Below are 13,407 nucleotides of genomic sequence, written 5' to 3'. Positions count from 1 at the left end.
AACATCTGCGAACGTTTCTGTCCACCGTGTACTTTCAACCAAGCAGGATTTTGTTCTGAAATAGAAACCTTTCAAGGGTGTGAGGATACATCGAATCTATTTCCGCCTCATCATATTTTTCTAATGCAGTCTTAATAATTCAGTCCTAATAATTTCTCTCATAAATGATGGAATTGTCTGTTTACGTTAACACCGACTGTATTTCATCTCATTTTCTCTTCTTGCCGTTTCTCAGAAATTTCTGCCATTGCCATTTTAGCCATCCTATTGGTCTCGATATTGTTCATGTTGATGGTTGGCTGGTTGGTTTACGCTTACAGATTCCCCAACACTGCGTCTGGACTGTACCTCATCGAGGTAAGATTATAATCACGAACGGTTTGGTAGAGTTAGGACTAGTACAGATCTAGAAAATGTGAAAAATGTCCATTTGGTTTATTTCATTAAAGGCGTCATCGAGGTAAGGTGATAATCAGGAACGGTTTGGTAGAGTAAGGACTGAGTACAGGTCTAGAAATTTCATTCCATTATATGTGAAAAATGTCCACTTGGTTTATTTCATAAAAGGCGTCATCGAGGTAAGGTGATAATCAGGAACGGTTTGGTAGAGTTAGGACTTAGTACAGGTGGAGAAAATTTATTCCATTTTATGTGAAAAATGTCCTCTTGGTTTATTTCATAAAAGGCGTCATCGAGGTAAGGTGATAATCACAAACGGTTTGGTAGAGTTAGGACTGAGTACAGGTCTAGAAAATCGATTCCATTTTATGTGGAAAATGTCCACTTGGTTTATTTCATTAAAGGCAAGTATTGTCATCAACTTATCAGGATATGTTGACCGGAGGAAAACTTATTTTTTATCGAAGCCTCCGGGTGTAACTTGCGAGATATATCCTTACATGACGTTGTCGAGATTATCGACTGTCGAAATTATGACAAATTCAACTACAAGTGAACTTGAAGCAAACAGATGTGATATTGTGGTTGCAAAACGATGGCTGAATGTTTTGTTTTTACTTAGTTTTGCTTTTATAATTTTTCACTTTTTTGTTTTGACCTTAGATTGGATAGAGTTCCAACTTAACCTAAACGGGATATGAAGTTAACAATATACCAATGACTGTATTGTGCCTTTCAGACGTATCCCAATTTTTTAGCAGAAAAAAGTTTGATGTACATTGAAAAGAAAACAAACCTAACACAAATTTTCAGTTTGCTTCTGTGACATCACATTTGTCTGTTACAAAGTTCGCTTTCTGTGCAAACCATGTAAACTGCAAATGCCGTTAATATCTTGAAAGCGGTACGTAGGCATGGAATGCCAAATTCACCATGCTGCTTGGAATATGTTACTCTTTCACCAGTGAAATTTTTAATTTTTTTTCCTCTGGACTATCATTTTGAATGTGGAAGAGATGCTCAATTTGACATCACTGTGAATAGGTCGTCTCCGTTCGGGAGGATATCACAGTTTAATTTGCTCCTTGATATCACAGAACCAATTCTGCTCAAATTTTACATCGTGTTTCTGCATCCAATACTGTTTGCCTTAAGGAAAATGATAGTGTCCAAAAACGATGTGGATAAAATAGCATTTTAAGTTAATACCAAACACTGGCATTTGTTTTTAATACAATACTGCTTTATTAATAACCATGAAAATATTGCAAGGAAAATAAACAATGGGGGGTCATGAAGACAAGATTTTACTCCCAACGATGGTGGTTGACACGTTAACAAAATAAGCAGGGTTCATCACATGGATTTTGGGTCAGGATATCTCGCAAATTAATGTTGTTCTTCTCTGTGCTACTTTGCTTGACGTTGTTATATTCTGGTTGTGCATTTTTCACAGGCCCAAAGTTTCATGAAAGGGAAATTCTCAAGGGAGGAGGCTAACGACAGCAAGTACATCGTCGATCCGAGCAGCGAGACCATTCCAGAACCTGTGGTCAAAGCCAGCAATGGAGGTGGACCGGCCATCATAACCACCACCACTTCATCCGAGGCCTGAGGAAAAGCTAACTATGATCAGGGAACCAAAAAAAATTTATACTGTCAGATTTTTGGAACCATAAGAACATTGGTAGCATTTAAGGAATATGTAATATATGTTGAATTTATGGATGATCATGCATTTATATTCACAGCTTTAAGACAATTTTGATAGAAAAAGAGAATTTACCTTGTAGTGTGCCTACTGCATTAAAAGATATCATGACATTGTTGAAATAAAAAGTGTCTGTCAGCCACAATTCTTAGCTGTTAGCTTTTGTGGGTAACCTGTAAGCAAATAGTTAAAGTTACACTGCAGTGTGACCTGGGTGGCTTTTCGTGACACGATTGGTCGATGAGTTTACTTATGAACTGAGTTATCAAAGAGCCTTTTAGCACACTGTATGTATTTTAGATCCTCTTGCAAGCAGGAACTCGGGAAGAAGCCTCATTGGCTTATCAAAGCCGCACGCTGACCAAAGTCATTCTCTTACATTCATATTTTACGTCCATGATTATGAACTGTTAATTGTCAACAACTCTGTAACTGGACGACATACATTAATCTGGGAGTGATTCAAACCGGGGACCTTATGATTGAAAGGCACCGGCGTTAACCACTGAGCTAACACTCCTAAGCTAACACACTAAATCCCACTATCCCTTAACTTTAGAAAAGAACCTGTTTCATCATAGTTAGCATTTTCAAATACATTTTATAGCTTGTTGCAGAGATGCAGGTTTTGCTAAGTAGTGTTACACTCTGCATCTGGGGCAGATTGAATTACTGGGTTCGGAACCGTGGCACCACAGGGGTCCGATATTGGCCCCTGGTCGAGGTGCTGAATTTTCCAATTTTCTTCTCAGCATCATCCGAGACACCAGTGTTACGAATTGTCTCATTTACACCGCGTCACGATCAAAAATACACATTTGTAGTTGATGTTCCGTGCCAAAAACTTTTGTATGCAGGCAGGGAACCTTGGTCCCTCGCCCCGGTCGGGCCCGATAATATTTTGGACCCCCGTGTCCTAATTTGATCAATTACGGTCTTAATTTTGAGTTATACTCTACTACCTTTAGTAAAACTATGCTAAACTTAAGAGAACAGACTCTGATAGGGAGTGTTTCTTGGGATATCTGATACTGGAAGTCACTATGGTTCCATCATGTTTGGTTTTGGTGTTTATGTAACTTTCCTGTCGTGAGACTTTGTCGTAGGAAGAATCACAAATAGTTCAAAAATGTAAAGTTAGAATTGATTTCGTTTGCTCTCAATTTTCCAAATCCAAATTCAACAGTCCTTCGGCCACCCAGAGGCCATAAATAAAATACCGCTGTGTTTGGCAAAGACAACTTGTCAATTTTTTTTTCGTCGATAATTCTTAAATTTGTCATGGGGCATGTTTAGCTAATGTCTCAGTTTGAAATTTATGCCAAATGTCTTTTAGCTGAGTGGAAAATTTTTTTAAGCTAATTTTGTCGGTGATGTTAAGAAAAGCAAACGGAACGTGGTGTTTACTTTGTCGCGGTTTCTTTCGGCCTAGAAGTCGGGAAAAGGTTTTTATCAAGAGCTTTCAATTTCTTTATTTGCTAGATTACTAAACATATTCTCTTTAATATAATATAATATTGAAACAATATGTCAGCTTTCACAAAATGTATTTAGTCTTTCATGATTCAGGCCTATCCTATATGGCCTTAAATTACATTTCCGACTTGGTAATTTAGAATGCTATGTAATATATATTATGCGCTTAAGCCATATTCTCACATCCTGTTTGTTGATCCTGTGCCCAGGGATAAGTGAATTCATATTCTCACATATCCATTTTCAGGATCTCATGAGGGATTTAAGTCATATGCTCACACTTCCCTTTATTCATTATATTATGCTGAGAAGTCATATTGTCACATATCTTTTTATGGATCTTATGGGATAATTCATATTCACATATATCCCTTTCTTGGTTGTCATTAGTCATATTGTCACATATCCTTTTTGGATCTCATGGGATAAGTCATATGCTCACATTTCCCTTTTTTCATTATGAGAAGTCATATTGTCACATATCCTTTTATGGATCTTATGGGGTAAATCATATTCTCACATATCCCTTTTCGGGATCCTGTGGGATCAGTAATATTCTCACATATCCCATTTTGGATCTTATGGGATCAGTCATATTCTCACATATCCCTTTTCTGGATCCTGTGGGGATAAGTAATATTCTCACATATCCCTTTTCAATGTATGCTTCGTAGTATGATTAGTTGGGGGCATGGGGTAAATTAAACCCTGGTTCCTGCCTTATATAGTCAACTTTGCTGGAAAAATTGTAATCTACAAATTATTTTGATATATGAACTATTACTTGCCAATATAAAAAAAGTGGGAGTAGTGTTTTTTAGGTTGGCCTCAAAAATATTCAGTCAGACTTGCTATGAGTCTGTTTCATATTGCTTTTGTTTACTGAAACTTTAAAAGCATATGGATGAACTGAAAATTAATCTGATCAGAAGAAGTACAAGGAAAATAATGAAAAGGGGAAGAAAAAAAAATTGTTGGCTTAGTAAATATTATAAAATAATTTGATTAATTCAACTCTGCCTTCTGGCTTTCTTCTTAGAAGCAATATCCCGTACCATAAGACCCTCGCCTAGTTTTAGTTCAAGTGATAATTAAAAATGTTGGTTTGTCATAATAACAAAGTAAAGTGCTTGTTAATTATTTGCAAATTTTACATGCATACAAGAGTTTGTAAATTTACTCAAGTTGGTAAAGTTGTCCACAATTAGAGGCCAGAGCATAAAAGATCTATAAAAAGCTGTTAATAGCTTGAATTGTTTGCATCTTAAAAAAATTTATGGCTTTTTTCTTTGCTTCATTTTTGTTTTGTTTTTTGGCTTCAACAAACAGTGCAATGACTGAAACTATTTGGAATACACAGCAGTCATAGAATGTGTTAAAACTGTAAATGTGTAATAACAGTCAAATTTCTTTCATTGTAAACACGATGATAATTTTAGGATAGTATATGATTTCAATAAATTAACTTTCTGTAAAATGAAGAAAAATTTCTGTCCAAAAAAAATGCACTTAGAGGTATTTTCGTGAAGTCGATTTGTAGGAGAATTTGACCAAAAAATGAATGTTTGTTAAAGTAATATCACTGCCTCCTAATATTTCATAATATTTGTATTCACTTAACCTGTCTTTCACCATTTCTGTGGTTTCGGGTATAAACTTGATGTGTAAATATTGTTAATCACGATTGTAAATTTTGGCCTCAATGTTTTGTAAAATTTAACACAATTTTAATAAAATATCAATCAATCAATTTTTTTTTAAAATTTAAAAAGAGAAGAATTAATTAAAAGTTTGATGCTATTGTTATTTTTTTTTGGTTTCGGTGATATTTTTGTAGTATATAGATGAAAGTTAAATGTACCTGATATGGGAATTATTGATAACATACAACATCAGGGTTACCAGAAGTCAACATCAATCATTGTCTTGAAGATAAAATGTTCACATAACAAAGCAGACTAAAATATTAACTACATTAAAAAACATTAATAATTATATATACAACTGGGGGGCTTTCGTAGGTTAACTGGGTATAATTCATACCATGTAATCACTAGCATTCATGCTGAGAGAAGTTTATTTACTATTAAGATGTTGTATCATCTTTGGATAATATACATGTGGTATTTGGTATATTTGTATGGTGTAAATTTTTTCTCTGTTTGTGTATCCTAATTATTATTTGCTTAAATCGGTCTCATTTAAAACGTTACCGTTAATAGTTACGATATTCACCCAGTTGTGCATGCACTGCTACTTGGTTTTCCTTAAACTATACCGGTTGCATGATTTCCTTCATGAATGGTGTTTCATTTTTATTGGTGGGGAGGAGGAGGGTGGGGGTGGGGTGGGGGAGAAGGGATTAGGGAGATGGAGAGAGTCTGGTAGAGGCAGGCAGGTGTTATGATAAAAGTGAAAAGAGATAGCAAAGTCTATCCAAGTGGTTTATATCGGCTTCTTTGGTAGAAATTCTCACAATGAGGGATCCGTATGTGTAATTGCAGGTAGACAGCTTTGCAGAATCAAAAGTTTATTCTCTACACTAGCCGGTATTAAGACAACCGTAACGTTTACTGTCAGTTACCAAGCTGGTATCGAGACCACACAAGCTTTGACTGTCAGTTATCTGGCCCACATGGGATCTAGTTATTGTCATGCAAAAAATGCCTCATTTTTGTTTTACTTTAAAACGGTAGATTATCCTGCAAGAAGACTGTCAAACATAATTGGAATTGGGAATTTTAATTTACCTAATGAAACTACTTTAATAATGAACATAATAAAGTGATTATTATATACTGGTCTCCATGTAATGTTACAATGAAGTTTTTGGCATTATATATAAATAATTCCTGACAAATAATCTACTCATTTATTCAGAATTTTTTGGAAATTATTTTTCTTTTTAAAATTAATATTTAAAATTGTGGTCAGTTTTCTTGCATGAGTCATAGTGATAAATGGTTTATATACCCAGGGACAAGGTGCTACACCATATTTTACAAGGGATCAAATCAATTTTTATTCAATGGCAAAAATTGTTCGGACTATTTTCTGTTGTCATTCTTTTCTCATTTGTTTTATAACATAATTTTTTGGGGGAGGCGAGGGGGGGATGGCTTGGAATGATCAGAAATGTTGACTTTTGCCAGTTTTAGATGTTAACAGAATAGAAATACATTAAAAAATGGATACATTTTACATTGTATTTACATGGTAGTGGTTACATGGAACTTGGTGGTGATGGCATTCCACCCCTCCCCACCCAGGAACAAGTCATGGAACTAATGAGCAAACAAACCACTACTCCTTCTGAAAACGAAATTATCAACTTTGATTGTTAAAAAGTATTGCATCGATTAACATAACTGTCGACAAATAAGTCCCAAAATGTCATCCAAAATCCTATTACCGTCCTCGAAAATGAACAGAATTTGTTGACACAATTGGTTGAGAAAAGGACTTGAAGGGGGTAAGGGGTGGGGGTTAGGAGGTAATAAAATTGAAAGAAAACATGTATTCAAACCAATGGATAAAGAATAAATGGATGCACCATACATATCCTTGTCTTTGCAGTTTTCTATTGTTTTCCGCAGAGATGGCTTACCACTGACTGAAGTTTGTCTGTCTGTTAGCCAGTCAGTCAGTCTGCCCGTACTAATTTACAAAATCCTTTTTAGTCAAAGTGCAAAGTATCATGAGTTGTGGTCAAACATTGGCTGGTGTAAATGATCGTTGGGTAATACACTTTGGGAGTGAGGGAGGGTTGGGGGGGGGGTTGGTAAGTGGGTTGTAATTTTAGGGGACCAAGTATGGTCAATGACCATATTCGACCACAGTGAGACACAATTCCAGCACGTGACAGTGACTAAGGGGTTTCTCTTTTGGGGGGAGGGGGTAGGGAGAGGGGGTGAGGCATAAGAAGCAACCTATTCATCACAATACAATAAAGCTAAAAATCTATCTGCGATTTAATTGTGGCGGGTGCGAAGTGGGATAAAACTTCATCCTTTTTTTTGGTGAGTAGTAAAACACTGGTAAGTTTACTGGTCACTGATTTGCATATCTAACGCGGAATGCTACTGCTGTAAGCGTTCAGCACAAATAGCACACACTACATATTATAGACCATGATTTATAGGGTGACAGGCGTTAATAGCCTGTGCTATACCAGTAACAAGTTAACAATATAGTCTGATGTGTGTTTTCCCTACAGTTTGACACCTGTTATGATATTTGTTCGACGATTGAAAACCAGCCGATCGATCAATTGATTCGGTGGACGCCTAATGTGGTAACACCTATCAAGGACACACAACCTAAAACAATACCCGTTGCGACATTTTGTTTTACCTCAGTCGAGGAAAATTAAAAATTATAAAAAAATCTTATGAAGAAAAAAACATTCTAAAAAAGGTACTTATATGTCGAGCCATGTGAGAATGGGGTAACCTGAGCTTGTTGAATGATTGCAAATCGAAACATCGAAATGTGACATTCAGAATGTGACATTCAAAATTTGCACTGTTGAGCGACCGCACCAGGCCCCATGTGATCACTTGACACGTGACTATCGGTTTGGTGTGGAGGGAGCAGTGGGGGGGGGGGGGTGGGATGGTGGCACAACGACTACACGTATTTTTTTTTTTGCATCGCAATAAACCACATCCTATATAAACACGGCTTTCGTTGTAACACTTTAGATGGGAAATGTACCGTGGTGTTCCACTCCCCACACCCCCCCCCTTCTTCCACTCTCCCACTCGGTGTACGTAAGGTACTTAATATCAGAGATCCCATAGGTTATTTTTGAGGTACCTTTTTTTTTTACCAATTTGTTGGTAACAAGGTCAAGTTGTAACTTAATCCCAAACTACACAGCCCGAATATAATCTTAGACTAAACTTTTTTTTAAAGAGTTCAATGTATTTCTTCCAAATCGTGTTGATAGTGAGAACGACATTTTTCTTTCTTTTCTAATGATGAATGCTCAATAACTTGAGATCATAGTTATCTTTAATGTCACGTGAGATTGATTTAAATATTATATTTTTAATTAGTATCATTGTAGAAATATTTCCTAACCAATTTCCTACTCTTATTATATTTTCTATTCTGTTTGTAGCCATTTGTCATAACTGTGAAATCGCGACACATATACGCAATCATGAGATCGTACTCAACAGTCGTGCTAAAATGTAACGCGATGGTGAAATGGAACGGATGCCCTGAATGACCATCTTGTGCGTAAACAATAAGAACACTTAGTATTGTATTGACGTCACACGATGATAGCTCAATACGATACTCTAGCTATGCCGTATTATAAGCAAAAGCTGTGTACGCGCTCTGTTCGGAATATTAATTTTTCACATCCGTCAGAAATTATCATTGAAATCGATTTTTTTTGGGGGTCTTTTATTTTAAATATCACCAGAACTTATTTTCTTCACACCTCAAATAACAGGTGTCGTGGATAGGTCTATTGTTTTTCCCTCATTGTTCCCATTTCGGCGAGGCGAGGCGATCGTTTGGACCAATCAAAAGTGAGAATGAGGTAACACTTCAGCAGATGTTGACAGAAATAAAGATTTGTCATCTCCCCTGTATATGTGTATCTGGCTGTCATTTACGTTGTAAACCAAAGAAAAAACTGTGTCCAAGTTTATGAAGTACAGGATTTACTAACGGATTAAGTTTCGGTTTCAAGAGGAAAACAGGGGTATGTATGGGAATATTATTTATTAAGCTACTCGGGAAGTTTATTTTATTTTATTTTGTAGTCGTTGTTGTTGCTATTTTAATAACCCGTCTAATTTGTGACTAATTTGGTAATAAAGTATACACCGATATGATATATGTGATAAATAATAGATACGTAGAAAGTGACGTATCAATTGTAGTTTGGAGATGGCTGTTATAATATAGATAACGGGGGTCAAGTAATATCATAACAAATGTTAAGTAAATATCATACACAATCTTGTAGAAATATTATATACCCTAAAAGAGTTTCTTATTTCCCCAGGTAACAAAACGGCTTCGAAATATTTGTATGTAAAGCTCAAAGCAATGGATTGAGCTTTTGTATATGATATAATGTTATAACGATATCTTATCCTATAAATCTAAAAATATGAGGCATATAATTGATAATTAATTACAAAATATCATTATTTGATGACAATAAACAACTTCAGCCCAGAATGTTAAATTAAAATTAGGTGAGGCCTAGGTGCAACAATTTTTTGTTAAATAGACATGTATCGACGTATAGGCTCATAACATGGTATTTTTTTATACGTAAGATCAATGGAGTTTATTGAAGTTGTAAATTTACATACATTTGAAAAATAAATCCAATATACAAGACGTGTTGAATGTATGGACTTCCCATGAGCCGATTTGCTTTACAAAAGCAACCAACTGCTTCAACTGTATAGGTTAACACGTAGAAGACAGCGTAGCTGGGGATCGAGGGTTAGTACGTCCCGCCCCACCCCCACCCCCACCCCCTCCCCTCCAAAAGCAAACCCCACATACGACGCAAAAGTGTTCATTCCCTTAAACTAGAAGTCCTCGCTTTTGGGTAACATAAAGTATACCCTTTCCAATTTTATAACTAAAATGTGTCCTTTTGCTGATGAATTGAAAATTATAATTAAAAAGTGTTCTGTTGTAAGCACAAAATTTAAAAAAAATGTAACTAAATAGTGCGCTTTTGTTGACAAAATAAAACATTAAACTACGGAAATTTTTGGCATGCAATGTGTGAGGTTTAAACGTTACGGTAATCGTCACCACACCTCCTTGATCCGCGCCTCGATAGGCTAACTCAAGTTTGGTAGTTACAAAATCGTATACCTAGTGACCAAACTAGCCCCTAAGTCTTAACGCACGTGACAAATCACATGATGAGTCTCATATGTTAACTATTAAGTGACATAAGTACAGTTGAAGACACGTTACTAAAGTCAAATAACTAACGTCACATAACTAGCCACACAATGGTCACACAACTAATCAAATAACTGGTCACATGACTAGTCACAAAACTAGTTACATACGTGTCACAAAACTATAGCCTCACGTGACTCATTGAGACACGAAACTGCATTTGGCTCACACATAGCTATACTTAAACCACATTTCTATTTAAGTCTCATTAATACTCTAAAGGTCAGATAACGATTCGTGACTAGTCACATAACATTCACATCTATAAAAAATGACTTCAAAGGTGCTGGATTTTTGCGCTGCCTATTGATGTAGCCTATAGTATATATTCCAGGATCAGATCTGGTTGGTACTCCTTATTTCGGTAGTGTAGAACAACACACCCACTAATAACTAACATTATTCAACGAAGTCATCGCGCATTTGACTCGATATTATAGCTTCCGCCCAGACTCGATTCTGAGACTAAACGACTATACATGGTCTTCTTAAAAAGTCATACAAGCGCAAGGAGACGGGTAGAGGGGGAGGGTGGGTGGGTGGGTGCTGAATGATAAAAATTATCTCTAAAATGAATGAGTGGCTATCAACAAAATTTACTAAGTTTTAAATTCTTGTATATCCTTTTCTCTCGTTTATTGTGTTTTGTTCCTTTGTTTTTCGATCCAGGACAGCAGAGTTTGAGAAGACCCCGCCCAAGTGGCTTTACGATATTGCGCAACGAAAGAAGGCAAAGGTAAGACTATGTATGTACAAGAGAATAGATATCTCCTAATCAGCCCAATCCGCTAATCCCTAAAAGTGAAGGCACCCTCCCTTAATGTGAAGGCACCCTCCTCCTCTAATCCCTTAATGTGTAGGTTCCCTCCTCCCCTAATCCCTAAATGTGAAGGTACCCTTCTCCTCCTCTGATCCCTAAATATAATTGCATTATGATGCTGTTAGAGTCTCTGCCCCACAATTATTAAGTTCCCGGATCAAATCCTCACCAGGGACCAGATTTTCCTTGACGTATCAAATTGTTGCTTTGCAGTGTTGTGAAGCGAAGTCTTCCGTCGATTTGATATTTCTGGTCTGAGAATTGGGAACATGAGCTTTGGTTCTATTCTTCCAGTGGTTTTCGAAAAGAACGTTCAACATAGCTGCATAGTTGCATAGCTACACATCTGCATAGCTGCACAGCTGCATAGCTGCATCGTTGCATATCTGCACAGCTACAAAGCCTCATAGCTACATACCTGCATTGCAGCGATGATGAATAGGTTGCCTTCACCTCCCTAAGTATTTATAGGCGGAGTGTATAGCCTAGTGGTTAACGCCGGCGTCTCCCAGTCATGAGATCCCCGGTTCGATTCCCCGCCGACAGCAAGGTGTGTCGTCTGGCAAGGGTGTTGTTCAATAACAACTTCCCGACATGGACGTTAAATGGATGTGTGCCGAGAGATTGGCTTCGGTCAGCTTGCGAGTCTATAAGCCTCCATGGCTTCTTTCGCGAGTTCCTGCTTGGAAGATCACATATACATACATATTTGAGAGAGTCGTCAGATGCTGAAGTAAACGTCCTTCGGATAGGGACGTTAACTGGCCGTCCCTGGAGCAGCATATGGTGCGACAAAAAACAATCCTGTCTCGTAACTCTCTGAACACTCATCGAAAAGAAAATGCTTAGTATAAGCCGGTGTTCATCCACCATTTGTCATATCGATTGGGTTTTTCAAATGAGCTTAAGTTGGCTTCCTGCATGGCCCTTGGGAAATACTAAACTATAATAACCAATCCCTGTCCCTCGCTCACCCCTTTCTCTCTTCCCACTATTTCAACCTGTTTTCATTACGTCATTTACATATTACATAACCATGATTGTGTATGTGTTGCTCTGATTATTAAGATGAGAAAACGACAGATTCTTCCCGTGTCAGAGTTACAAATAACGTCTATTTTAATCAGCAGATTTAAACATCATTACGATGATGCTGTTAGCTGTTCTAGTAACAGCTCTCTCTGTGGCAGTACTGCCGTCAGAATCCAAAGTACTCGGACTATGGGACTACCATAGTACTATCGCTAACATGTTCTCACAGTCTTGTGGGACGTATGTGCAGAACCCAACTGGTCTGGATCAGTTAAAAAAGGAGCTTGACCAATGCTACAAAGCAAAATCCATCCCAGGTAAGAATGTAAACGTGGTATTTTATCTTACCGAAGACCGAATGCTCTCTAAATAGATTGACTGATATTGTTTTATCAATCTTTCAATGCGATCAAACTTTTGTAGACGGTATACGTTTTTCTGATGTCACAGTTGACCGAAGGTATCAAAGTCAAATTATGACTAAAAACTAAACTTGATTGGCTAATAGTATGATTATTTCCGTCAACTAAATTTCTCTTTGAGATTTAGACACATGATCCAGGGAAAGAAATTAATAACTCTCAATCGAGTTTCTAATCTAATATTGATAGTTTGTTGAAGGATACATTCGATGATGTACATCCCTATATCTTATCACAGTTTAGGCTTAATCGTAAGGATATATCCTGTACAAAGTGCATGTCCATGAACAAAAAGAACACACTTCCCATATACGCATACATAAACAAGAATATTTCCAATGGATATCTCCTAGCGAGCGTGTGGATAGTTGATAAATATTCATAATAACAATTCATTTGCACACGGAGCCAGGAGTGACCGAGCTAACTCGTATTCTAGTTTATGTAAAGTAAATCAACCAGTTGTGACAATTATTTTCCAATGCTAACAATACTCTTTACTGTCCCTTATATATCAGTCTTTCAAACAACTCGTACTGACAGTAGAAACAGTTGCTAACCTTTTCCTATTTATACATTCCTAGAAGCGT

General features: G+C 36.9%; 2 protein-coding genes across 5 annotated transcripts in view; both read left to right on the top strand.

The window, feature by feature from the left end:
* LOC139958385 (plexin domain-containing protein 2-like) overlaps window positions 1-5,717 on the top strand; it is a 57,256-nt gene extending 51,539 nt beyond the window's left edge. For both annotated transcript variants that reach the window (XM_071955431.1, XM_071955430.1), the window contains 2 exons: window positions 236-357; window positions 1,856-5,717. In XM_071955431.1, the coding sequence (XP_071811532.1) occupies window positions 236-357; window positions 1,856-2,014 (281 nt within the window). In that variant the 3' untranslated portion in view covers window positions 2,015-5,717. The remainder of the gene's footprint in view (window positions 1-235; window positions 358-1,855) is intronic.
* Window positions 5,718-9,158: 3,441 nt separating this feature from the next.
* LOC139958384 (uncharacterized) overlaps window positions 9,159-13,407 on the top strand; it is a 28,437-nt gene continuing 24,188 nt past the window's right edge. For 2 of the 3 annotated variants that reach the window (XM_071955428.1, XM_071955425.1), the window contains exons 1-3: window positions 9,159-9,308; window positions 11,213-11,279; window positions 12,494-12,712. In XM_071955428.1, coding sequence (XP_071811529.1) covers window positions 12,511-12,712 — 202 coding nt within the window. In that variant the 5' untranslated portion in view covers window positions 9,159-9,308; window positions 11,213-11,279; window positions 12,494-12,510. Of the gene's footprint in view, window positions 9,309-11,212; window positions 11,280-12,490; window positions 12,713-13,407 lie in introns of all 3 variants that reach the window. The other variant, XM_071955427.1, reaches the window with a different exon arrangement.

The sequence above is a fragment of the Apostichopus japonicus genome, chromosome 18, assembly GCF_037975245.1.
Source record: "Apostichopus japonicus isolate 1M-3 chromosome 18, ASM3797524v1, whole genome shotgun sequence".
Taxonomy (NCBI): Eukaryota; Metazoa; Echinodermata; class Holothuroidea; order Aspidochirotida; family Stichopodidae; genus Apostichopus; species Apostichopus japonicus.
Note: the sequence above shows the minus strand (reverse complement) of the source record. Positions and strands in the feature narration are given on the sequence as shown.